Below are 26840 nucleotides of genomic sequence, written 5' to 3'. Positions count from 1 at the left end.
CTTCAGGAATAAACCTATTTGGGTTAGAATTCTGCTTCTATGCTTAGTGGTCAGGAGAGCTTGGGAAAATTTTTCAAATACTTGAAGTCTCATTGTTATTGTGGGTGGGTTTAAATAAGACCATGTAGGAAAACACTGAGCACAGTGCCTGGACCATGATACTAGCTCCCTTTCTCCGGCCCTTTGTCTTTGTTAATGTCCTCCCTGGACATGGCTTTTATTTTGGAGCATAAAATGGTGTGTATTTTTTTTAATTTTTATTTATTTTATTTATTTATTTTTGGCTGCGTTGGGTCTTCGTTGCTGCATGTGGGCTTTTCTCTAGTTGCGGCGAGCGGGGGCTACTCTTCGTTGAGGTGCGTGGGCTTCTCATTGCGGTGGCTTCTCTTGTTGTGGAGCACAGGCTCTAGGCACATGGGCTTTGGTAGTTGTGGCTCACGGGCTCTAGAGCGCAGACTCAGTAGCTATGGCTCACAGGCTTTGTTGCTCCGCGGCATGTGGGATATTCCCAGGCCAGGGCTCAAACCCATGTCCCCTGCATTGGCAGGCAGATTCTTAACCACTGCACCACCAGGGAAGCCCATGGTGTGTATTTTTAAATACACATCTTGTAGAATACATCTACAAAAAGATGCTGGCCATACACCCAGCTCAGAGCCAAGCCTTGGTTCTACGTTGCCCTTGGAACCAAGGCAATGAACCTGGGAGGGCTTGCTGGAGCTCCCCTGCAGCTCATTGATAAAGGCAATACTTTCCCAAGGAACTTAAAAATATACACATAAACAGTCTCATGGACCGTGTGTGCTGTGCGTGGACTCTGGCCACGGAGATCCAGTGATGGTGCAGAGGCGGGGGGTCCCCAGCACCAGGCTCTGGGGAAATCATCCAATTTGGTGGAAAGCAGGCATTAGGCCAGCTTTGGAGATGTGAGTATGGCAAGCCACTACCTGGACCTCTCAAAGAAGATACCACTTACTCAGAACAGGGTCAGAAACATAGCAGGTTAGCTGGTAAATGATGAATGATCACCTGGGCTCCAGCCCCTGGGCAGAAAGCTACATGGGTAGACTAAAGGTCCAGTTGTGGGTAAGGAATTTGAACTTTCTGAGCTCATTTTCCTTACCTGTACAATGGGGATATGACTTCCTACCTTGAAGAGTTGCTGTGAAGATAAATATAGACCCACACTCATATACGTTGTACATTTACAAATGTCTAGACCAGTGCTGGCCAACAGCACTACCAATTCCTGCAAGGACGAAAATGTTCTGTATCTGTGCTAATACAGTAGCCACTGGCCACATGTGGCTTTTGGGCACTCGAAATGTGACAAGTATGAGTGAGGAACTGAATTTTTAATTAATTAAATTTAATTTTAGTGATCAATTTAAATGTATTTAATTTCACTAAATAGCCACACGTGGCTAGTTGCTTCTGTTTTGTATAGCACAGATCTAATTGTTGAGAAAATAATTGGAATTTTGCCATCCACCTGGGCAGGTTGGCGTGGGAACAAGCACACACACCTGTTAGGATTCACAAATTGTCCTAGAAGCCTTGGGGTTGGGGTGTGTGCCAGGATCAGAGGCCCCTCCAGGGACCCCTGGGCCCCCGGGAGTCTGGCTTGTTCAGTGCCTGGGGGACTTGCCGGCTCCCCAAACTCCCATCCGCACCTGCCCCGCTGAGGGCGTGGGGCCCTGGGGAGAGGACATTCAACTGCACTCTTCTTGGAATGTTAAGTCACTTTGAAATTGACTTGAATTGTGAATTCCAGAGGCAGCAAGCTTGGTAGAGAAAAGAGAACACCACCCCCTCTCACAGGCGACCTGGCGTTGGTCGGGAGAGCCCGGGAGCAGCTCTCGTGGATGTTTCTCACCCTCTTCTTGCTGCTTTGTATGTTCTGACTTTCCTCCAGTGCCATATATTGCTTTTAGAAGAAAAGGAATACAACTCATTCTTATTTTAAAAGAACGGGGACAGGTGCTCAGGAAAAGTCAGTTTATCAGAAGGTTGCAGTAGGAGATGGTTGTTTGCGGAACCAAAGAGGCTCTTCAGAGACCCTGATCTAGCCACACAGCCACGTTCGGGAACACACTCGCTGCTGAAAATGAAGCACCCATCAGAAGGTGTGAGCTCTCTGAACTTTCAGAAATAAGCACAGAAGCCTGGGGCTCAAGTCCTATAAAGACAAACATGGCTTATATCTTTGTCTTACTGCATGTTGGTGCAAAATGAGGGCTCAGTGACTTTGTGCCTAGAAATAGGCGTTGCTTCCCAGGGGGCCCTTGGAATGCCCTTTGGGTTCTCAATCCTCAGCCGTATGATAAAAACAGTTATGAAGCTGTAGTTGTTTTGCTAGAATAATAATAGTAACAATGGCAGCTGCCCTTTCCCGAGTGTCTAAAACGCCTGCCATGTGGTAGTCACTGAAGAACACTCACCAGGGGTCACTCGATGTTCGCTCTTCCCCATGTCACAGTGTCAGGTGGGCATTAACCCACACAGAAGACACTGCAGCTCAGAAGTGACCAGTCCACAGCCACCCGGCCAGCACGGTGTGGCCGAGCACACCCTCTGCTCTCTCTACTATGCGGCTTCAGGCATTCAGATCAGGTTTCAACGTTGATCTCCAAATTCACTTAAAATCTGGAGTTCGCCACAGTCTTCAAGGAGCTGAGTGAACAGGGGAGGGTGGAAGTGGCCTGCGCCTGACAGCGTGCTCTGGGGACACGCTGGCCGATGGGGCGGCCTGGGCTTCCTCTGCTCACGGCCCTTGGCTGGTCCAGCACAGATGCTCACAGCCCGTTCTATTTTTCCCTTTTATTTTAGTCAAGCATCCTTTACAGACTCTCCTGATAAAGTCTCTTTAGAAAATTGCTTTTCGAATTGACTGCTTCTCTGGGAAGATGAGTGCTGAGGAAACTCATAACCCTGACGGTTTCCACTCACCCGCTCAGAGGCCGTTTCTGTGCAGCCCTGCATAGAAAGTGGCAGCTGTCAAGCCTGCGGACCCCTCCGTCCCAGCCCCTGAGAAGTTGGATTCCTGGTGATAGGGCTTCCTCTGCCAGAGGCATAAGCTGGCCTGGGTGTTGCCCTCAGGACCCCCTGCCCAGCCTCTGAGTTCTTCCATGAGCACATCTGCCCCAGACCTGCATCTGAGAACAATTCAGGTGTGGGTGGACGAGGGGACACAGAGCCCTTCCAACAAGGCTGCCTGCCCCCTGCCCCTGAATCTCCCTGGCTGGTCTGGTGGTCTTATTGCCACCGTGTAGACATCTTCCTTGTGCCCAGGTGATGCTGGCTAAATGTTCATTCATTCATTCATTCCACAAATATTGATCCCATGACTACTAAGTTCCAGGCGCTGTTCTAGGCCCTGAGGACACACCAGCAAACGAGACAGACTAGGTCCCTGTCCTCCTGGAGCTCAGCTGAGTTAGTGCTGAAATAGTTCTCGAGTTTCCTTTCATTAAAATAATGCTGCTGAGACCACCCACAAATCTCAGTCTTCTGGACCTTACCCCAAACCTTAGAAATCAGAACCTCTGTGGGGTGGGGCGTTGACATACGTATTTTCACACGCCAACCAAGAAATTCCTCTATACTTTAAATTTTAAAAATTGCTGTCACAGTATATGTGTACATGTGTATTTTGTTTGGAATAAAATTGTCTCAACTAACAGAAGGTCATTTGTGGAAGGTAAATTCTCAACGGATTTGCATAAAAACCTGTAAGAAATATGTTTTCTATATAGACAAGAACATCTATAGATATTGTGAAATAAATTTAACCTAGTGAATCAACTGAAATATAATAAAAGACTTTTCCAGATTAAAAAAAAAATAATGCTGCTGACATTGGATAAGTTCCCAGTTAGTTGTGAGCCATTGGGACGGTCACATCTCAGGGCCTCAGATTCCTTAACTAAAATGAGGCGTCAGACAGCCTATTTCCAGTGTTGCCTCTGGCTCCAAATTCCAACCTGTACCTGGATTATGACAGAATGTTCAGTGCACTCGGAATTGGGAGAGAAACGGTCATTCATCTCAGCATACGTTCCGCGTCTCCCTCCCCCCTCCGCCCCCCAGAAGCACAGGGCGTGAGGATCAACAGAGACCCATCGTGCTTGTCCAGGGCAATTGCGGAGAACAAGGTCTGATATCAAGGTGAACCTCGACTAAGCAGGCCCCAGCGCCCGTTCCCCTAAATACTGCAACCGTGCCACCTTCCTGTCAATCTCAAATGTAGCCAGGATGCAACTAACTGTACATCCTGCGCTGGTCACACTGCCCATGGTCCCCACCTGCTGTGGCCCAGCGTCCGCAAAGGCGCAGACGCTGTTAAGTCTTCCCCTCGGCAATCCCTCTTTGTAAATCTCTCCCTCTTTGCAATAACGGAAAGAAGTTCCAGGCCCCAGGGCTTTGTAGACTGGATACTTTGGAGTTGTGCAACACTGCAGCTCTGCCTGGAAGCTGGTTGTCCCTGAATCAAATCCAGTGCATCTCGGGATGATGCAGAGAGGGAATCTGTTATGGTCACCAGTGCAGTAGCGCCATCTCTGGGTATTTTCCACAAACAGCAGTAGAACTGCTGCCCCCACTTACTCAGGGTCCTGCACGGAGCCTCCCACACAGTGGAACCTCTCAGGCACAGTTTTCCAGTCTTTGGCCATTTTCACCATGGCGCCTGCGTCAAGCACCCCGTAGCCAAAGAGATGATTAAACTCCAAGCCGACCCCGTTCCTCCGCCACTGATGGACCTCGTCGTGAAGCTGGTTTCGTTTGGAGGTGAGCACGGTCAGATGCTGCATGTCTCTCCAGGTCAGACCCAGGCTGGGTACCGGAGGCAGAGTGTTTGAGAGCAAGGGCGGGGGAAGAGGGGGGAGAGAGAGCGAGAGAGACACAATGACTAAGGTAGGACACAGACCCCTGGTAAGATGTTGAAACATCTATGAACCCACAAGTCAAGGGAGGATTTCCATGCACTACTGAGAATATAGGTATAGATATATGTCAATTAAAAATATCTTGCCTTTCTTACTTAAATACATTTCAATGGCGATATCTAACACACACTGGAATGGCTAAAATGAAAAAGACTGACAATACCAAGTGTTGACAAAGATGTGGAGCAACTGGGTACTTTGGTGATGGAAGTGTAAGTTATTGCAAACACTTTGGAAAATGGTTTGGCTCTATCTTCAAATGTTGCCCATGTGCTTAAGCTATGGCCCAGAAGTTCCATTTTTAGGTATGTATCCAACAAAAATGTGTGTATGTATTCACCAGACATATACGTATTGGAATGTTCATAGGCCTAAATTATGAAGTCCTCAAATGCCCATCCACAGTAAAGTGAATAAACCAATTGAGGTGTGTTTATAGGAGGTGGGACACTGCACTGCAATGAGAATGAACTATAGCTACTCAGAATAACAGGGATCTCACAATTGTGTGAATCTCACAATAAGAATTCTGACCCAAAGAAGCCAGACACAGAGGAGAACATACTGTATAGTTCCATTTGTTTAAAGTATAAAAAGAGGCACGATGAATCTGTGCTGTCAGAAGCCAGGTTAGTGGTTGGTCTTGGGGTAGCAGTGCCTGTAAGGGACACAGGGGGCTGCTGGGTGCTGACAGAGTTCTGTTTCTTGATCTGGGTGTTGGCTATGCAGGAGTGTTCCATGTGGGGACATGAACTGTCAGTTCTTCAAGGGAAGAGACAACAGCTTCAGCATATTTGTCTCCCAGTGCCCAGGACAGACCTCGGCACACTCTTTGTTCAGTAAATAGACAAGTTTGCTTGCAGACTTGTCTTTGGAAATTAATGTCTAATAGTCTGTGCTATTGACATTAGTGTCAATGTCTGTGCTTTTCAAAGTGTAAGTCATGACCCGTTTGTGGGCTAGGAGGTCAACTGATTGCACAGGCTATGTATCTTGGTTGCACAGTAAAACTGTCTGGTGGGGACATTTAAAACCCCACTGCTCAGGCCACATCTCAGACTATTTAAATCAGAATCTCTGGGAGTGGGACCCAGGCTTTGGAGATTGTTAACACTTCCCAGGTCATTCCAGTAGACAGCTGAGGTTGAGAACCAGAGATTTAATGGATGGGGCTATCACAAGTGGAATAGAACAGAAAAGAATAACAGTGTGCACGTAATATGGGAAACTCTGTGTGTGTGTGTGTGTGTGTGTGTGTGTGTGTGTGTGTGTTTACGCACTCATGTGTGGTATTGTGGTATGTGTTTGGGTTGCAATGCAAAATTAATTTCTCACTGAGAGTCACGGTCACAAAAGTTGGAAAACCCTGCACTACGGTTCTCCTTAGAATCAAATGATTCAAAGAACACCATCACTCATTTGACAAAATCTCAACACAGGCAGCATTCATTGGTTCAAAGCTTCAAAACAGAGTCAAAAGATGATAGTGATTCATATGTTCTTGAAATGCAGACCTTCAAGTTCTTTTCCCATTTAGGTTTGTACATAATATTGAGCAGAGGGAAGTCCAGGAAGACCTTCAGCTTTTAAAGAGAAAGTTTCAAGGAAGGTCAATGCTTATTTGAGAAATTTAAGAACATATCTTGGACATATGGTCCCCTGGACATATGGATTAGGTGAACAGTGTGAAATTTCCTGAAGTTGATTATGGCCGAAAGCTCAGTGTTTTGCTGGAATAGGATTCTGAATTCATTTAACTCAAAAGTGTCGATAAACGAGGATCTGGTGACCTCAAGGTGATCCAAGGGCTGGCTGGCAGGTGGAGCATCTCTCATCTTTGCTAGGGGTTCTGCTGCAAAAATGAGCCCTGCTTCTAACCCCACTAGACGTTTCTCCGCGGATTTATTCTCATGGGGTCCATAAGAGAGAAAGAATGTGTTAGAACAAGGATGTTCTATTTCTAAAATAAATCAGAGTGTGCTCCATACTCCAATGTCACTGAATTTGTGACACCATTTGAACAACCATTTGCTTATGTCTGAAAAGTAAAACAGAGTCCCTCTTATTTCCCCATTCTGAGCAACTTCTGAATTGACCGAAGATACTATTGTGTAAAATAATTATTTCATCCACGTGCTTTAGGCTTTAATCCTACCATAGCAGCTCAAGGATTGTAGGTGATACCTATTAAATAATAAAAAATAAATTTACAGAATATCTACAATATAAAAGTCACTGTGTTCAGTGCTACAGGACAAGGAACATGACATTTTCTCAAATATTTTATATAATAGCTGGGAAAGTAAGACAGATATATGGAAAGGTATCGTGTCCAGGCTCCGCACTAGTTCCGGGCAGGTCGTAGGAAGGTCCCTGCCCTCTCAGAGCCTACAGCCCGGGGGACAGACAGACAACTCAATATTTTAAAAGGTGGGGGGGCTGTCATGCCAGGGGATCCAACAGTGGAACCCTGAGTTATCCCAGCCAGGGAGTCTCACAGACTGTGGTCCTGCATCAGAACCGCATGGGGACTCGTGACAGATATGGATTCTTGGCCTCAACCTCAGGTCTCTGGAATCGGCCTCCTGGAGGCTGTGGGCCTGAGGATGTGCACTCAAGACAGAGCGCAGGTGATGCTTCTGCACACGGGGTTTGAGAACACGGGTCTGAGATGGCGGTTCACAACCTCGTCTGCACGTGTGAACCAACGTGAACACAATGACGAAGTCAGACAGGACGCAGAGATGCTGATCCCATGGGCCTGTCCAAGCATCTGCCAAAGGCTCCAGCAAACCTGCTTGGGGCGGGGGGGGGGGATGGTGGTTCCTAACTTCCTGGAGGCACTGGGGGTGCTTGTTAAAACTGCAGCTTCTGGAGACTCTGAGTCTGTGGACCTGGCGTGGGCTTGGGTATATGTTCTTAGCAAGCACTCCAGGGATTCTGATCAGCGGCAGATTTGAGAAACTCTGGTCCAGGGGGTCAGCAAGGGTCTCTCAGGAAGCGGTATTTTTAGCTAAGGTCAAAGGGACAAGTGGGAGTGACTGAGTAAACACAGGGAAGGGGAGTTCCTAGGCAGAGAAGGTTCTGGAAGGAAGGATCTAGAGGCAGGAGAAGGCACGTATCAGCACAGGAGGTTGGGAGCCCTGCGTGAGTCAGGGAGGTAGAGCCAGGAACAGAGGCAGAGAGGATGACACAGTAGAACGTAGGGACTTTATCTTAGTGACAGACAGGAAGGGCAGAGAGACCCGTGATCCAATCTCCAGAAACATCACCAGGGAGAAGGAATCAAGACATGGGACTGGAAAGCAGGACCACACTAGTCAGCGGATGCTGCAGGAACCTGGCCCACGAACAAGCGACCACAAGGAACGAGCCGGGAGCTGTAACAAGGCCATGTGCGAGGAACCCCCGGTGAACTATCAGTGAAAATGGTGACATCTGTGCAGCTGGCAGGGCACCTATTGGCTGGGTCCAATCGCTCATAGGACCCTGTGATGTTCCGGGGTAAACGTTCAGCTGTCAGCAGACTGGTCCTAGGCCACTTGGGATGGGCCATCTGCCTCTCGGTTCAGAGAGAACATCCCTGGAGGTCAAAGCCAAACCCAGGGCTTCTAGATAAGATGTGAGGACAGGCCAGGGCTCCAAGGAGAGAGGTCACTCAGGGCCTGGCCAAGGTGGCAGCCGTCTTGAGCAAGAGAGTGTGGGATCTTGGAAAAACCAGTGTGAAGCCCAGGGAAAGACTGGCCCCGCATGGCTGGAAGAGGAATCTTGCACCAGGGAGACCTCAGGATGGGCTGTTTCCTGAGCCTCTAAAGCTGGTCCTGGCAAGTGAGTTTTTGCCTATGAATGATCCATAGAACCGTATCTCCTACAGAGCCCTGCACTTACGGTTGGGTCGGTGTACTAACTTCCCACTGGTGCAAAATAGTGACCTTTTTTTTCTTTTTTTTTTTGAGTTCCCTATTTGTGAGGATTACCCCCTGAAAGACCATTGTTTTTCAGAGTTCTTCTATTATGGTATCAAATTCTCTGGAACCCAATTCACATTTTCTTCCTGATAATCAAGACAGCAAAGTGAATTTAAGGAGAGAACAGCTACAAAACTACATTTCCCATCCTCCCTAGCAGTCTGGGGTGGCCATGTGACAGTTCTGGCCAATAAGAAATAAGTCCCTGGGTGATTTTTCGAAAAACTTTTAAACAGGGATCACTCAGCTGGTGGATTTCCTTTTTCCCTTTGCTTTTCCCCTCTTCCTGCCTGACATGTAAACACGATGGCTGGAGCTCCCGTGGCATCTAGATAACACGAAGGTGTAGAAGAACAGAAATCTAGAGACAGAGTCCCTGATTCTCGGTGGTCACCCTCCACTTGCCTGGGCTCCTCACCTCTGTATTATCTTCTGCATGACAGAAAAATAAACTCCTTCATAAGAAACTTATTAAATTAAATTAATATTCTATTTTAAATATATTGTTATTATGCTATTAAAAAGAAAAGAAAAGAAAAGAAAAATAAACTCCTGTCTCGGTTTAGCTGTTGTTTTTGGATTCCCTGTTTTCAGTCTAATATGGGCACCTAGCCAGAGGCAGGGTCTGATGTTCATATTCCGCAAACGGCACCTGAGTGCTAGGTTCACAGAGCCCTTGCCGTACTTCTGGATGCCACACACTCCAGGCCACAGACCAGCGCGGGGCTGGCTGCTCTTGTAGTCCCTGAAAAAGGCATTGAAAAGACAGATTCCTGGGCCATTCATCCCTACGGATGTGATTCAATGACTTTTGGCTGAGTCTTGGGAATCTATCATTTTCAAAACTCCCCAGTGCTCAACTTCACTAGTTATCAGGGAAATAAAAATTAAAACTACAGTGCAATTCCATGGAATACCCACAAGAATGGCTAAAGTGTAGAAGACAGATAATAGCAAATGTTGGCAAGGATGTGGAACAGCTGTAACTCTCACACACTGCTGGAGGGAGTGTCAGCAAGTGCACCAAGTCTGGAAAACTGCTAGACCTGCACCTATGTATACCCCATGACCCAGCTTTTTGACTCCCTAATATACAGAAATGCGTCCACACCTTCACCAAAAGACATGTACAAGAATGCTCACAGCAATGCTACTCACAATAGCCCCAGTGTGGAAACAACCCAAATATCCACTTATACAGTGGAGTACTATTCAACAACAAATATGAACAACCTATAAGCACACACAGCATCATGCAGGAATCTCTCAGACATAATCTTGAACCAAAGAGCACATCCTGAGACTTAGGTAGTGGTCTGTTTCCTGATTTGGGTGCTGGTTACATGGATCTGTTAACTTTGCAAGAAGTCTTTGAGCTGTACCTAATATTTGTGCACTTTTCTCTGCATCTAGCAGACTTTGATAGAGCTCACATGAAAAAATCCATCCCTTGGAAGGTCAGTTTTGGAAACACTGTTCTAGTTCAGTATATGGGCCGCTTTACTATGGATGGTTCTCCTGGGTCACAAGTTTGCCTCTTTTGACATCTACCCCTCAAACCCAGCTCAGCCCTCTTGAACCACCCAGAAAGCCTGGGGTCATGGAGAGAACCCCAAATATCTGAAGACAGCAGTAACTCCCCACTAAAGAAATTCTCCGGAATTTCTCTAATATTGGTCTCACTGGGAAATGTGAGCAATGTTCCCAACAACTCAAGAAGGCATTTTCAAGCATTTGGCAGAAAAGCGTTTTATGAGATTAAACAACAAGGTGATGACTGGTCAGGACAGAGGCGTGGTTTCCCTTTGTCCCCTGGAGCCATGGGGGTGGTCATTCTCCCTCTTCCATGGTCCCGATGGGAATGCATTTGTTTACTGTATTCAAGTTGCTTTGGAAAAGCTTTCTTATTGGACCTCTGGGTGGGAAACAGCCCTCGACTGCTGCCACATGTGTCACCAAGGACTCCCAGCTGCCTCGTCTGAAGATAAAGAGAGATGAATTGTAGGAAGTGTTCCTGGAGAGTCTTTCCCTCCTCGGCCCTCCGGGCTCTCTCCTGGGGCTATTTCATGCTGAGCAGTGGTTTCAGCTCTTGGCTGTTGGAGCCTCTTGGCCCACAGAGAAGCCTTGGAGTTTACTTTCCCAGGTGGGGCTCTTAGCCGAACAGCACAAGAATATGGCAGCCTAGCTCCCTTGCCTTGATGTGGAACAAACTCTGAGGCATAATTTACCCTCCAGAGCTCTCCCTGGGATCAGGCTGAGGCCAGAACTTCTGAAATCGCATCCTTGCTCAGCTTCTTCCGCTCCCTTAACCTGCTTCCTCTCCTCCGCAGTGGTCTCTGCCGGGAGCCCTCTCTTAATAAATCACTTGCATCAAACTCTAATCTCAGGGTGTGTTTCCAACTCAAGTGATTGGTGTTCTGAGGAATTTTTGAGGACTGGCTGCCAAGATGGGCTTGAACCACCTACCGCCAGGTATCATTTTTTCCCTCTTTATGGCAATAGAGAGCACTCAATTCATGACCATTGCTCCAAAACAAAGTGTGCCTAAGTGGTGATTGCATTCTTTTCTGTAAAGAAATCTGCAAGTGTGCTAAAGAATGGAGAATAATCGGTGCAGAGCCCATGAATCTGTTTAAAGTTCCAGCAGCCTGCTCCATTACTTTGATGTATGTAAGGGGTCACTCTGTAGGCATATAGGCCTGGGAAAGTGACTTTTTGCTTGCCAGAATCTAAGGAGACTTTGAGTCAAGTTCTGCCCTCTTAGATTTAAGGGGAGACCAGGAACCCCTTCTTGTTCCCTGTCCTCTGCGAGGCTCTGTGGCAGGCAGCAGCCCCCCTCTGTTTGTCTGCTCCCAGCTGGAGTGAGCGAGGCCAGCTCAGACTCCAGGACCCAACAGGCCCTGAGAGGAACAGCTTCATGTTCAGGAAATGCACATAATATGAGAGTAAGTTTTGGTCTCTGTGCTTAATAGGAAGGCTTTGACCAGTGTCCATCTCCTCTTTCCTAAAATGTCCAACTGACTTTTGTTAAAAGAATCAAAGCTTGGCCTGGTCCAAAAGAGAAGTCACTCCCAATTTGGGGCCTTATCTGTAAAAGGAGAATAATGATGTCTTTTCTGCTTAAAGGCAGAGGGGTTGGACTAGATAATCTTTTGAAGTCCTTTCCTATTCTAGGAATCAGCTCTTACCTCCTTTGCAAGTCAAAAAATGCACTGCATATGTGGAGAGTCAAGCAGGGCTGCCTGAAGAATGATGCTAGAAGCTCCGGTTGCCTAGCAATGGCTGACAGGGACGGGAACTCAACTTCCCCTCCCCAGGAGCCTGAATTCAACTTCTTATAAGTTGCTGGTTCTGTATTCTCGGATAATTCCCTGCCTAGCGGGCATTTGCACTTACATTTGCAGGACAGGGAACAAGAAGGGGTTCCTGGTCTCCCCTTAAATCTAAGAGGGCAGAACTTGACTCAAAGTCTCCTTAGATTCTGGCAAGCAAAAAGTCACTTTCCCAGGCCCATATGCCTACAGAGTGACCCCTTACATACATCAAAGTAATGGAGCAGGCTGCTGGAACTTTAAACAGATTCATGGGCTCTGCACCGATTATTCTCCATTCTTTAGCACACTTGCAGATTTCCTTACAGAAAAGAATGTAATCACCACTTAGGCACACTTTGTTTTGGAGCAATGGTCACTTACATTTGCACTTATGGGTGGTGCCTGAAGCCACAAGTTCATTGTTCAAACCCAAGGCCAGCCTCTGGTTTGCACTAAGAGAAGACAGGGGAGTGGGTGGGCAGGGACCTCTGCTGATGCCCAAATCCAAGATGGGTCCAGCTGTACTGACGTGTGGCCTCTGCGGAGGTGGTGAGAAGAGGGGATGGTCTCCCCTCTCCGGTAGCTGGCTGGTTTCCCAGCAAAGCCCATTTCTTGGTCTACGTTGTGTGACTTCGCCCACCTTGTCTCAGTGTTAAAATGAGTTCAGCCTTATAAGTTAACAAATCTGGAGCGAGAACATCCTGTTTAACACGTGTTCTGAAAACCTTGCTGGATACCCGGCTTGGCAATGGTTTTCCTTCATTTAGCTGTTTGGGAGTATTATTAGAGTAAAACAGCCACGGGATCCACAGAAGATGAAAGGGTGTTTTCACCAAGAAAACATCTATGTGTCCCTATGCGTGGTTGGACGTTGGGCTCTTGTGCTCTCTCAGGGATGTAGTTTTGTGGTGTGTGTGTGTGTGTGTGTGTATGTGTGTGTGTGTATCATTTAGCAATGCCCACCAGAGTTCATTGGCCCTGACTATTTACTGACTCTCACACCCACTTTTGCCTCTGTGGACACCTGGTATTGGGTGGGGAGACATGTCTCAGTCCACCCTGCAGAACCGGTCCTTGGTCCCGAGCAGGAAACATACTTAGCCTCTAAAGCCAGTGCAAATACTCCAGCTGCCTCGGGAGCAGCCGCGGATGTCCCAGAATGCCTCAGGGTGCAGTTGCCGTACAAATCTGTGGTTGCCTGGAGGGGAAGATAGTGAGTAATGAGTGAGTCACACTGCTTTAAACCCAAAACGACATGGAGCAGAGGATTTTCTGTTTCTTTTACTTAAACTCTGCCTTGTTCTGAAGAAGATTAAGATGAAGGTAAGGATAAGCTTAGCACCCATGTATCTATTTTGCCATGCATTTTATCTGAGTTTCCTAGTAGCCCGTGCAAAAAGGGAAACACAATCAGTTATAGTTACAGTATCCACAAGATAAAAGCAAGCCAATTGTTCAGAGAAGCGTATCTGCAGCTATTCTAGAGACCAGAGAGACATTTATCTTCTGGATCCTAAAAGGAAACATCATAGGTGGAAAGTGACAAGCCAATATCACCACCATAGTCAAAGCAATGGCGAATTTTGTTGCATTGGGATTGGCTTGGAAAGCTCAGGGCCAGTCCATCAGCAATTTCTTTTCCCTTCAGGAAAAAGGGTGGCATTCCCAAAGAGGAAAGACAAAACAAGCTCAGCCACAGTTTGCCTAGAGGGACAGGCCATTAAAGAGAAAGTGTTACATTCTCTACATCTAAAATCCACGGAGAGAGTCTGGAACACATCTGATACATGAGTGATCACCCCACGGAAGGCTGATCAACTGAGTTTTAAAGGATTTTACAAAGAGAAAATCCCCATTTGCAGTGTTTGCGAGAGCCAGGGTTTTCATTAAGATCATTTATAAACCACGAGAATACTCCTTCCTCCTGTTTGTCTGTAGGCTCCCCAAGTGGGCCTATTATTTTGGGGGACAAAGTATCAGGGAGGTTTAAAAGCATCTACTTGCGGAAAATGACAATATTCAAAGAGAACTCAAGGCCCCTCCCCAGCCGTCGTAGAAAGAGAGTCATAGACAGGCGTTGAGTACCAAGTGACACCATTGGGAGGCTCTTGGGGCAGGGAGGGGAGTGTCTAGGGGGAGGAGAAGCCTTACAAACAGAACAGGATTGGGGCCGCTCTCACTCATCCCTTTCTGCCCATGTAGCTTGTAGGATGAGAGAGGCGAAACCTCCTTCTGCGTGGGAGGAGCTGACACAATCTCCGTCCTCCCCAAGACCAGGGGGAGACCCAGGCTCATGGAGGGAGTCAGGCTAAGGTCTGTGTCTCCTGTAGGTAAAAGGTTTCTCCTGGGTCACGTGGGAGCCTGGCCAGCTGGTCAGGTGGAGCCCAGGCAGGCACTTGGGACTGCAGGACTAGCTGGTATTGGTGACTGTGTTCCTCCCAACCCCAGAGGAGGCGGAGGCCGGGCAGGATGTATCTCAGCGGGACTCCTGAACCAACCACTGGATTCCAGGCTTGGAAGACTGAGGAAAGGCCCCTATGTGAGTGACATACCCAGAGAGAGGAAGAGATCCAAAAATGCTCATTATGCCCTACAGACATATATTTCTAGGGGCCTTGGAAAATTCACTATTAAACCTCGGTGCCCAGGAAGGAAGAGGTGCTCAAAGTGCAATAAATAAGTTTGTGATTCCTAACCTTTTTGTTTTCTCAGTCATGGACCCATTTTAAAATACGCTGGAACACACGACTCTTCCTTTGAGAAGACACACATGTGCCCAATTTGGGGGGTTTTATGGACCCAGAAAAGTCCGTCCATGGATGCTAGTTTTAAATTACTGTAATAAATGGATGAGTTCTTGGCACAGATGGGTGCAGGTGTGATGCCCCAGTTCTTAATATTAGTTATCCTTATAAGTGACGTGCTGGGGGCAAACCAGCGTTCATCATTACTTGTAAGCCAAAACAATGAACAAGAAAATCGATGGAACATGAGCGGGAAGGAGGTCATCACGTTCTCGTTTATCGTAGGTCTCTACCTTGATAACAAGGCATCACCAGCCTGGAAGAGGGTGGATCTCCCCCGGGGATAGGCGCTGACTCTTTGAGGGAAAGGGGGCGGGGAGCTCCTCCTCCCATGACGTCACTGTGTCTGCACATGACGTCAGGAGTGTCCGCCCACCCGGCCTCGCACTCACCACGCCGGCCTCGGGGTTGCGCTTGCGCCCGTTGCTGAAGGTGGAGGCCAGGGTGGAGGAGCAGCTCTCGTCGTACAGGGCGGTCCTACCGTCGTTGATGGCCGAGTTGATGGAGATGGTCCACATGCTGGAGGCGTAGCCGTCGCAGTTGCAGTCGTCGTAGCTGCCGCCGTCCCCTGAGGCCCACACGTAGATGCTGCCTTTGCCCCCTCGGCCCTGGTTTGGGGGGGGGGGAGCGACAGGGAGAGATGCGCGGGCTGCAGGGGGTCCTGCCGGGGCTGGGGTCGGGGTCCGGGTGGGGACCTGGGCTTCTTCAGCAGCTGAGCGCAAGGACTGGCTTCCTTTCTATCTGCCCTTGAAAACCACTATCCTTCTGGCCGGGCACCGTGAGAATCTTTCTTTTCAGGAAGGATTCAATAGAAAAGTCATCCGAATTTACAATTTAAGCTGGGGATAACAAAGTGAGAAAAACTGGAAGAATCTCCTTAAAACTAACAAATGAACTGCTTTTAAACATAGTACATTCTCATGGTAAAAAGGCAAAGTATATGGAAAGGAAAATGAAAAAAAAAAATCCCCCTGCATGTAATTCTTATATATTCTTTCAGGCATTTTTCAGCAAAAATGCAAATGTACCTGTATATTTATATCAATACTTAGCTAAATAAGATATAAAAGATATGTATAGCTTCTATTTTATATATTATATATATTTTATATAAGTTTACATATATATGTAGATATTGTAAGTATAAAATACACATTTTACTTACAGATTATATATATGTTGGTGTGTGTGTGTGTGTGTGTGTATATAATACACTTTTTTTTTACTCAGTTGGATCATACTAGAATTATTTTAAGCAAAATATTATATATTGTACCTGTGTAAGGGAGCACCAAATATATAAATATAAGAAGAAAGTCTAATATGATCAAGTAAAACATACAGCAAAAATAATTTTAAACATAATGATGTGCACAGTGATTACTACCATATGCTAATTAGTTATAACCAGCAAGCTTAGTTGTAGGTACCTACAGTTTGCATTGCTTTTCTGTTTAAACCACTTTCTTAGTGCTTCTGTTTTTCTTTTCCTGTTCTCTGTCTTCTAAGAGAATTCTCTCTGCCTCCACAACCTGTAGTGGCCATTCCTTCTGGCTTCCTACCTTCTGACCCCAGGGGCAGGAGGGCTGGGCTACCCTGCTTTGCCCCGCAGGCTGGGTGGGCAGTGAGGAGGGCAGGGATGCCGTGTGGCAGGTGAGCAGTAGGTGTCCTGCCTGGCCAGGACGCTGGGTAACCCTCTAGGGCGAGGACACAAGTAGAAATCACGGCAGAGAAAGTCTGTCCCTGCGCGGCCACCAGCGGTCCTCGGTCCTAACTCAGTGGTTTAAGGGCAGCGACGCCAGAGGAGAGAGGATGACTGGGTCACTGCCAAAGTCTCTCTGCCTCCTGACAATGAGAAGTGACATTCTGATTGCTTCTAACAGGACTTGGAGTTAATTAGCCTGTGACTGACTGAGTCAATACATCAACAAAGGTTGATTCAGCCACTAGCTGAGAACTGTCTTCAGCACCTTGGTATATCTGTCCTGGAAAACTCTATCCAAACGAGCAACTGCTCTCAGAAACCAGGACACAGAGGGAAACAAACGTATCATCCTTACAGCTGGTGCAGGGGATCACCCTCTCAAGCAGACTCAGATTTGGGGTCAATGTCAAGAAATGGCACCCTCGGAAAGTGAAACACGTGAATCAGGGTAAATGGGTGAGGCTGCCACCTGAAGAATCTTCCTCTGAACCAGCCCACAGGTGGGCTGCTAGTGAGACAAGCAACCTTCGCTAAAAGGAAACCAGTGCTAAAAGCGTTCTCAGTTTGGTGTAGGGAGATGGATTGTGCCTCTAAGTTGTCAGGCTTTCTCTGTATTCATGCCCCCTTTACTGCATGATTTGCAGCCCTGCCCATCAAGAGGAGAGGTCTGTTTCTCACTGCTTGAATCGGGGCTGGCCTCCTGTCTTGCTTCGGCAAACAGGATGTGGTGGGAAGTGGTGCTGTTCCAAGCATTGGTCTCAAGGAGCCCTACCCACTTCTGCTCTCCCTCGGAGCACCATGGGAGCCAACCCGAGTTAGCCTGCTGGTTGATGACCGACAGTCCAGTCAGGTTCACTGTCACAGCCAACAGCTGCCAGACAGGGGAGGCTACCTCAGACCATCAAGTCTGTAGGTCACCCCACAGCTGACCACAGAGGCATGAGTGAGGCCACCTGAGATTAGCCAAGGATGGCCCAGATCGGCAGACCTGTAGACCCATGATCAGACTTAAATGGTTGTTATTTTAAACTACTGAGTTTTGGGGAAGTTTGTTATGCGGCTTTGCTCACTGATACACAGAGAATAACTAACTAACATGTTTCTGAAGAGTAAGCAGCAAACATTAGTTTTGGATGTAAGACTTGCCCACAAGAATACTTTGACTGCTAGGAATATTAAACTTCATTTTCCTAAGATGTGTGTGTGTGTGTGTGTTTACATGAGGCAGTAATAATTATATTCTTGCTTCTAATGATTGGGTATCAGCACCAAATAGTCCCTGGCTTCTGGGGAAGATGGGCCACTGAGGAGCAGACCCTAGTTCTGGGGGCAGATGAGTGGGGAGGGGCATCTATAAGAGGCTGAGAGCTGGCTGTGGGATGGGCCTGTTATCAGCATGCCACACTTTCCTGTTGAAATGACATCCCAAGATCCACTTCTGCCCCCCAGCTTCACCTGAACAGCAGCTGGGCTGAAACCAAGATAGAACAACTGTGACCCACATTCAAGCAATCATCCATTGGAGGGTATGACAGATGATAATCGCAGCAAGCGCTTCTGCAGCACTTACTGTGTGCCAGGGACCGATCTGAGCACTTTACATAGTAACTCACTGCATCCTCACAGCAATCCTATGCAGCAGCACAATTCATACCAGTCACATGAAGGATAAAATAGGAAGAAATTCAACAAACTAAAAAAAAAAAAAAATAGGACTTTGAAATTCTATGGAGGGACACAGGTGGAAAGACACATCAACACTGTCATGTTCTTGGATAGAAAGGCAGCATCACAGAGATGTCAGTTCTCCCCAAGTTAACTTACAAATTTAACTTGATCCTGACAGATACACTGCATTGATCGAGATACTGCCACGCTGGGCAGTTCAACAGAGGGAATTTTATCCAGGGAGCAAGTGGTAAAGAAGAGCAAAACCCCAAACGGGGTGTGGAAGGGTCACCCAGAGATGAGGGGGTAGATGGCCCAGAGCCTGCACTGCGCAGGGGTGGGCTTCCTGCTGGGGGTCTCCCGCCCTTACTCTGTAACGCATGCTCAGTGGAGATTGGTGGGCACATTTGCCCTCCATGTTATTCCGGTTGACGATGGAATTGCCTTCTCTGCCTCTCCTACCACTCCTGCTTTTTTTTTTTGGCAAGTGCATTTAGATGAAATTAAATATGTGGTGCAATTCCACTTTGAATTCTCTCTTTGTATTAGTTTTCTGGAGTATAGCGGGATTAATGTCTCTCAAAAGTTTTCACAAAAAGAGAATTTTTCGCCAAGGCACTATTGGCTGTATTTAACCACCGATGTTGTCAACCAGGGGTGATTTTGTGCCCCAGGGGGCATTTGGCACCGTTGGAGACATTTTTGGTGGTCACAACCAGCATCTAGTGGGTAGATGTGTGTGGTGTATGTATTATTAGCATCCAATGGGTGGAGGCCAGGAATGCTACTAAACTTTCATAACACATAGGGCAGCCCTCTGCCTCCTGTCCCCACCAGCCACCAACTAAGAATTATCTGGCCCAAGTGTCAACAGTGCTGAGGCTGAGTCTTTGCTCTAACTTGTTGGCAAAGGACAGTGAGTTGGAACTTGCCAATTTTAAAAGTATAGCCTAAAGCAGCCTTTCACAGACTCACATTTCTTAAAAGTTCTTGCCGATTTTGTATTTTGCTTATAATATAAAATAATGTCACAAATCGCTTACCATCGGCTGTGGTAAAGTTCCAGCTTTTGGCTGGTGTGGTGGCTCTGTGTACCCTCAGCACATCACCTGTCCCAGGAGGTGAAGATCCCGCTTTGAGAGACTTGGGGCTAAAGTGAGTCGGTCCCTTCATCCTCCTCAGTGCCTAGTGACCCGGACTAATGACCCCCCTCCCCAGGCCCTGGCCCAGTGGTGGTATCTGCCTGCAGACACTGGTGAGGCCAGCCTGATAAAGTTTGTATTTCCTAAACACTCAATTACACTCATTTTTATTTTCTAGTCACCCTGACATCTTAATACAACATTGACATACTTTAAAAAAGTCATTGTATTTTTATAATGAAAACCATATTCATTGTGGAAGAACTGAAATCTAGAGCATGAAGAAGAAAATAAAAATCCTATGTGATGGGCTTCCCTGGTGGCGCAGTGGTTGAGAATCTGCCTGCCAATGCAGGGGACACGGGTTCGAGCCCTGGTCTGGGAAGATCCCACATGCCACGGAGCAACTGGGCCCGTGAGCCACAATTACTGAGCCTGCGCGTCTGGAGCCTGTGCTCCGCAACAAGAGAGGCTGCGATGGTGAGAGGCCTGTGCACTGCGATGAAGAGTGGTCCCCACTTGCCGCAACTAGAGAAAGCCCTCGCACAGAAACGAAGACTCAACACAGTCATAAATAAATAAATAAATAAATAAAAAGAATGTGAATTTCTTAAAAAAAAAAAAAATCCTATGTGATCGTCCATGAACAGAAAATCACTGGTGATATTTTGTGTATTCTTGCCAGTTATATATATAAATGCAAAATATAAGAACAGGTTTAAGAATGAAATTGGGATCATAAAGTATATCCACACTTGTGGCCCTGCTTACAATGTATTTCTCACTTACCATTACATTAGTAACATTTCCTCACATAATTAAATATTACTCTACGTTATAAGTTTTTATTAGTCTTCTTAAATCGCCATTCCCTAATTTATTTACTCTTTTTCTTAGACAGACGTGGAAGTCTGTTTCTAGGTTTTAAAGTGCTGAAATGAACATTATTTTATATATGTCTTTGTATTTCTGTTTATTTCTTCAAGCAGAGTTTTTAAAATAGGGAATTTTGGGTGAAAAGGAATGAATGAAGATTCTTGATCCATAGTGCCATATTATTGCTCTTTATATGGCTTATTAATAATTTATATTTTCACCAGCAGTGCACAAGAACTCCACATCCAGCCCATCTGGGTCAAGGTTTAGAATCATTAAAAAAATAGTTTTTCCAGCTTGGTGGACAAAACTGGTACCTCATTGTTTTGAGTTATATATTTTTTTCCACTATCAGTTGAGCTTATCTTTTTATACCTTTACTGCTCATTAGTATTCTTGCTTTATGAATACCTTAGTAAAGCACCAAGCCCCCAAAGATAATGTCCTGTACCTATTTTTTCTTTCATGATATCCTTTTCATTGATTTCTTAGAGCTCTTTATATATTAAAGACCTTAACCAAGTTTTTGTCATCTATATTGCATATATATATTTACCCACTTTTTTCTTTTGTATTTTGCATTTTGACTTGCAGGAAAATTTCCACTTTATTACTTATGTCTATTATTTTTTACAAATATATATTTAAATACCATATAAAACTATGTATTGATTTACAAACACTGCTTTTCCATATTCACAGTTCATGGAACAATTTTATTCAACCTATTTACAGACACATTTGACATTTGTGTGTTTGTCCTCACAAGATCACTGGTCACCCAGCAGTTTTTCTGGGCTCATTGTAGTAGTTGTTGGTGCTGATTGTCAAATATTCCTAGCTGCCCACTGTCTAGGCCCATGATAATGCCCCTTTGTGCTTGGGTGGGGTCTTGTAAGCTGTTTTAATCAGTGAGTTGTGAGTGGGAGTGACAGATACATGGTATCATTCCTCAGCTGAACCATTTACCGGTCAGTGCCAGCTGTGCAGAGCTCTTTCTTTCCCTCTGCACAGTGAGTAGCAAGGTTCCAGGTATCGGCTCTGATCCCCAAGAGACTGTGGTGAGCAGAGCCTTCTACTGACCATGATGGCTGAGCAGCTGACTGAGAAATAAACCTTGGTGCTTTCAAGCCCCTGAGCTTTGGGGGCTGTTTGTTACTGCAGCATAATGTAGCCTCTCCTGACTGATACAGTTCATCACGTTTGGTTCCATTTAGTTTATATAGATATAACATTAAAAAAGGATACAGCATTAAAAAAAACTCTCTTTTTAATATAGTTCCTGAAATATATATATTCAGGGAATATAATATAGTCCCTGAAAATTTTATCCCAAGCCATAAGTAACCATTTGTATAATATTAGAACAGTTGCTGTTTTCACTTTTCTCTAAATGTATATTCTGACTCTTGACAACTTAACCACCTACTGAACTGCTTTTTTGCTTTTTTTTTTTTTAGTGTGAATAAAAACCTCTTAATTTGAAAAACGTTAAGCGTCACAAAAAGTAGAGTGAATAGTATAATGAATCTCCCTGTATCCATTGATCAGCTTTAACAATGACCAGAGTTGCAGAAAGTTTGAAAGGTTTTAGGAGTAATGTTTATTACTCTTTTTTGGCTGGGTAAATATTTCCTCTTTTACATGTAGAAAGTCCCTCTCTGGCACAATATCAGTGATTGCATTATATTTATGTGTAGTTGTTTTATGTTTTCATTCTTTATTCCCTTCTTTTCTGTACCTGGAATGTTGGTGGTAGTGGTGAAGTCACACAGAGCCTTAAACAAGGGTGACAGATGAGTGGACCCCTCCTGGGAGCGGGGGCTCACTCTCAGAGAACTGCCAGTCATGCCTACAGGGAGAAGGGGTTGGTCCCAATTTATGCCCCTTCAAAAACAGATGCTGAGACCAGGACTTGGGGGGCGATCTCAGGAGGCACAAGTGAGCATGAGATGGGCATAGGGGTGGGGGGAGGGAGAAGGGCCAACCAAGTGTGAGCTGATGAGGAGCCTCCCCCCAGCCTCTGGAGACCCCCGAGAACCTGCCCCCAGGACAGCGCGCCGTCGGCCGCCCCACAGTCCGGGCTGCGCGCCCTGGGACTGGGAGCGCCTCCCGTGGGGCCGGCAGGTCCTCAGGCAGAGGCGCAGCGAGAGGCAGCCGGTGATGCGCAGGAAGCCGCCCCCGGGCCAGGGGACCGCAGCATCTGCCTCGCACCCCCGTGGGTTCCACGGAGTTCAGCAGGAGTGGGTGGGGTGTCAGATCCCCAAGAAAGCCAAACGGAGGGTGGCACTACGTAGCCTCTGCTTAAATCCTTCACTTGAGCCCCTGTTTCACCACACCTGCGGTTGCCCCTGACCTGTGCTGCCGTATATCCACCTCGGAGGTAAGGCTCCTGTGCCATCCTGTCTCTTTCTAGCAGGATCCAAACACGCCGTGATGAACCTTTCTGAGGTCACGGGGGTTGTTGAAGGCTTACGTCCACATCAGTCCCTTAACCTGGTGGTTGGGTTTCTCCCTGGGCGCAGATGGGTCACCACCATCAAGAAGGTGAGTGACAACTGCCGCGGTTTGCCCGGGATTGGGTAGTTTCCTGGGAAGTGGGGCTCTCAGCGCAGAACCCGGGAAAGTCCCGAGCCACCAGGACGGTTGGCCACCCCACCTGGGGCTGGCCAGCTCTTAGGAAGGGTCACCAGAAACCCGCCAGCTTTTCCCCCCGTTTCTCCTTCTCAGAAGTGAAAGGAGGGGCTGTAACCGCGAAAGGCGTCTCAGAGGCCGAACCGCAGATTCCGAGCAGCAGCATCCACTGCGCAGCTGGGAACCTTCGTTTGGTTCCAGAGCATCAGTCAGGGCTCCTGGAGGAGTCCTGAGAGCTTCTTGGCAGGAGGCATCATTGCCGCCAGAGGCCCCGGCACTTGTGCCGCTGTGTCAGGCCCACTGCGCTCATTAAATTTCAGCAGGGCACCAGGCTCCTCCTCGCCCGTCCTGATTAATCACTGTCTCCCTGGGCAGCCTTCCCCCACCCCGCCCCCCTTCCTGGACGGTGGCTTTTGAGCCAGTCTTGCAAGTGACCCCTAGCACAATATATTCCAGCTCCAAGATCTGGGATCTGTGTTTGAGCCCTTTGCAACATCCCATCCCCCACCCAGGAAATAAACTATCAATGCTCTGTCTCATCTGTGCCTCAGAGGATTTTCTGTTCCCTTGTCTTTAAATATTCCTGAGATGTTCCCTCTGGTAGCAACCCTGAGGTGTGATTAATAAGAGGTTGGGGTGTAGTCATCAGAGCCAGCCAAAAATGTGCCAGAGTTGCCCTGGGTGCATTTCCTTAAGATGTGGAAAGAAGTTCATGAGTCAGTTGTCACTTTCAAGACCCTCTAGTGGTCTCTGAATTCCTCTTCTGGTTGTCAGAGTGATGTAAGATGCCGTATCCCATACCAGCTGGGCTTTGTTCTCCATCAGTCTCTTTGTAAGGGCTACATCCTTTTCTGACCAGCAAACACATCGCCGTATTGGTCCTTTATTACCCAGAGAGGGATGACGCCAAGTTCAGATTGCACTCCCAAATTGCACTCTGGAGATTGTGGTAGATGGTAGTGGGTGTCGCCTGTATTCCTTCGAGCTTGTGGTTTCTTGTGCGCTGGGGGTTTCCCGATGTCAGCACAGGAGTCTCTTCATGTAAGGGATTTCTCCCCAGAGGCTGAAGGCTGCCCTGCACACCTCCCTCCCGGCTGAAAGTGCTGGGACATTTACGCCCCTTGGGAACAACCTGAACCACTGACTCTTCCGCCAGCTCCCGTGCCGCCAGCTGGGATAACTTCAGTGTGTGTTCTGCATGGTTTCCCAGTTTCCCCGTGGGATTAAGCTCCAGTTGACGGTAGTAGCTGACTTGATAACAAATCCTTTAATAGCCCCTTTCTTCCCTGTTATACCTCCCCATTCACTCCCTTTACCTCCCAAATCAACGACCTGAACTCAGCCCTCACCTCAGGGTCTGCTTCTGGGGGATCCTGAACTAAGAAGTCAATTCCAGGATATATCATAATTCAGGGGTCTCTGTCTGTCACCTATTCCCATATGTAATGTGAAGAATGTCTTAACTGTAAATTCAACACGTAGACTATACAGAGGAAAAAATTGAAATAAACAAATGGGGGAAAGGTTTCCTTCTTCTCTTCCTTCATGCCAGCTGCTTGCTGTCTCCGTTAAGTATTTACTGAGAAAATTTAGGAGATGCAAACTCAAATCCCTAAGGAGCCAGGTAGGTGATGTTTATGTGAGAAGCAGATGTCATCCGATTGGGAGTGGTGGGGTCTGTGGCAGATGGTACATCCCTGGAAAATTCTCTTATCCTCTGTTTCCTCTTCCTCTTCCCTTTTATCATTACAGTGTTGGTCAAACAAAACCTATCTGCAAGATGCTAAAATTCAAAGACAAGCATAAGAATTTCTTTAGTGTAACAGGTAATTATCTGACTCCTTTGTTTAGGTAGAGATCACCTTTCAAGGGTACATTTTCCTTTAGACCTGACCAGTCAGCTGAAATAACTGAGAGGAAGTCTTTTTTGCTCATGTATAATACCTCATTGCTCACACAATTCTATAACACTGTCCAAAAAAATTTCACCTTGAAATAAGGAAAGAATCCTTCCTACAGCTTGGGGGAAAGTCAAATGAGAAACTGTAGTTTTCACCATACTCCACTTTGTAAAATATTTACATGCTGTCAGCTGAAGATCAGTCATAACAAATTATTCTCTTAAGTTTTGGCGTACTTGGCATGCTTTGCAGAACAATCACACTTGAAAGAGCCTTTTTAGTTGCAGCAGGGGACGCTACAGATGGAAAGAGAGAAGTACCCTGCCTTGAAATGTGATGGAGCCATTCAGAAGCTCGTGGAGAGTGACAGGACTCGCCCGGGGATGCACTGCACTGAGCCCATCTGCACTGTCAACTCTGACGGAGGCCAGATGTCACCTACTCTCTGACTCTCTTTTGGCCTCAGGTGTCAAAAAATGCTTCTCAGTGAAAATCCATGTCTGATGGGGAAGGGGGGCATCTGCCAGGTGTCTCCCTGGGTATGTGCTTTCACTGTCACCTGGTCCCAGGCCTGGATGTGCAACCGTCTCTCTCCAGCCACACCGCGAATAATGCAATAAGGAAATAGCTGTCTGTATGTCAGAAGTCTCACCCTATAAACTCCTAAGGGTCTGGGCATTGAAATGGGGCAGGAGCACTACCTCCTGCCCCTCCCCCGCCATCCTATTGGTGACACCCCCCCCCCTTGTAAACTGCACTGTGACATTCCAATGTCAGGGATCTTTGTGGCTGTCTCAGACGGGCTGAGGGCAGGGACAGGGCATCGCATCAACCTGACGGAAAGTCCAATCCTGGGAAAAGACTAAGACAAAGTGACTAAGTGCCCCGAGGAGCCGGTGCCGTGGCACCAACGGCCAGTAATTCAGCCCCTCGCAGGGGCCTGCAAGCACACACCAGCCTGGAGATTCAAGTCCCCAGCCTTCCAGCTGAGGCCCAGCAACTGTGGAGCAGGGGACAGGCCATCCCCACCGTTCCCATCTGAATTCTTGGACCACAGAGTCCACAAGCCTAGTGAAACACTGCATTATGCCTCAAAGTTCTGGGGCGGCTGGTTGAGAGTCCCTAACGACCCAGGCAAACGCCAGCCGTTTGTGGGGCCTCCCAGGGCCAGCACTTGCATGTCTATCTCACACCTCACAGCGACCCCAGGAGAAATGCACCGTTATCACCATTTTACAGGCAGGAAAACGGAGGCTCAGTGAGGTCAGGTCACTGCGGATAGACACGCAGACCCTGAACAGCGGACCTGGGACCTGAACCCAGGGAGACTCTGGCTTGGCTGTGGTTTGTAGGGGGACTCTGCCCTGGGATCGCAGAGGCCACCTCTTTCCGCTCCCCACGGGCCGCTCACCCGCACAGTGACCCGCGGCTCCCGGCTGCCTCCCTTTGAGGTGCTGCTTTGGTCCCTGCTCCTTGGCTCTGTCCATTCCCGGACTAATCCCAGGGATGGGCAGCCATGAAAACGCCGCACTGACTCCCCCACGAGAACATCTGGACGCAGCTCCCCTGCTGTGCTCTGAAGACACCCGGTTTGCGCGGAGACCCTGCTCCCAGGGCTGCTCCCAGCCACGCCTGCACGGTGGGGTGCTAGTGCAGCTCCCTGTGGGACCCTCCTTCCCCCCTCCCTTCGCAGGGGCCAGGATAGCATCGCCCTCCGAAGGGCCCCGCCCCCTCGCCTTTGTCCTTCACAGGCGCCCCCTCCAATAAGTCTGGACCTCTAACCCGATTTGGGGTCCATTTCTCGAAAGACCTGAGCTAAGGCACAGGGTAACAGCCCCACCTCCGCCGCCGCCCCGCCCCTCGCTGCGCTCAATCGGCACCT

General features: G+C 47.5%; 1 protein-coding gene across 1 annotated transcript in view; it reads right to left on the bottom strand.

Annotated features, from left to right (window-relative positions):
• Positions 1–26840, bottom strand: part of PCSK2 (proprotein convertase subtilisin/kexin type 2) — a 217749-nt gene that overhangs the window by 5196 nt on the left and 185713 nt on the right. The window contains exons 9-11 of the mRNA XM_007181830.2: positions 15425–15640; positions 13326–13426; positions 4606–4833 (exon numbers count right to left, since the gene is read on the bottom strand). Of these exons, the coding sequence (XP_007181892.1) occupies positions 4606–4833; positions 13326–13426; positions 15425–15640 (545 nt within the window). The remainder of the gene's footprint in view (positions 1–4605; positions 4834–13325; positions 13427–15424; positions 15641–26840) is intronic.

This window comes from Balaenoptera acutorostrata, chromosome 15 (genome assembly GCF_949987535.1).
Source record: "Balaenoptera acutorostrata chromosome 15, mBalAcu1.1, whole genome shotgun sequence".
Classification (NCBI taxonomy): domain Eukaryota; kingdom Metazoa; phylum Chordata; class Mammalia; order Artiodactyla; family Balaenopteridae; genus Balaenoptera; species Balaenoptera acutorostrata.
The sequence above is the reverse complement of the archived record's forward strand: the minus strand, read 5'-3'. Positions and strand labels throughout refer to the sequence as shown.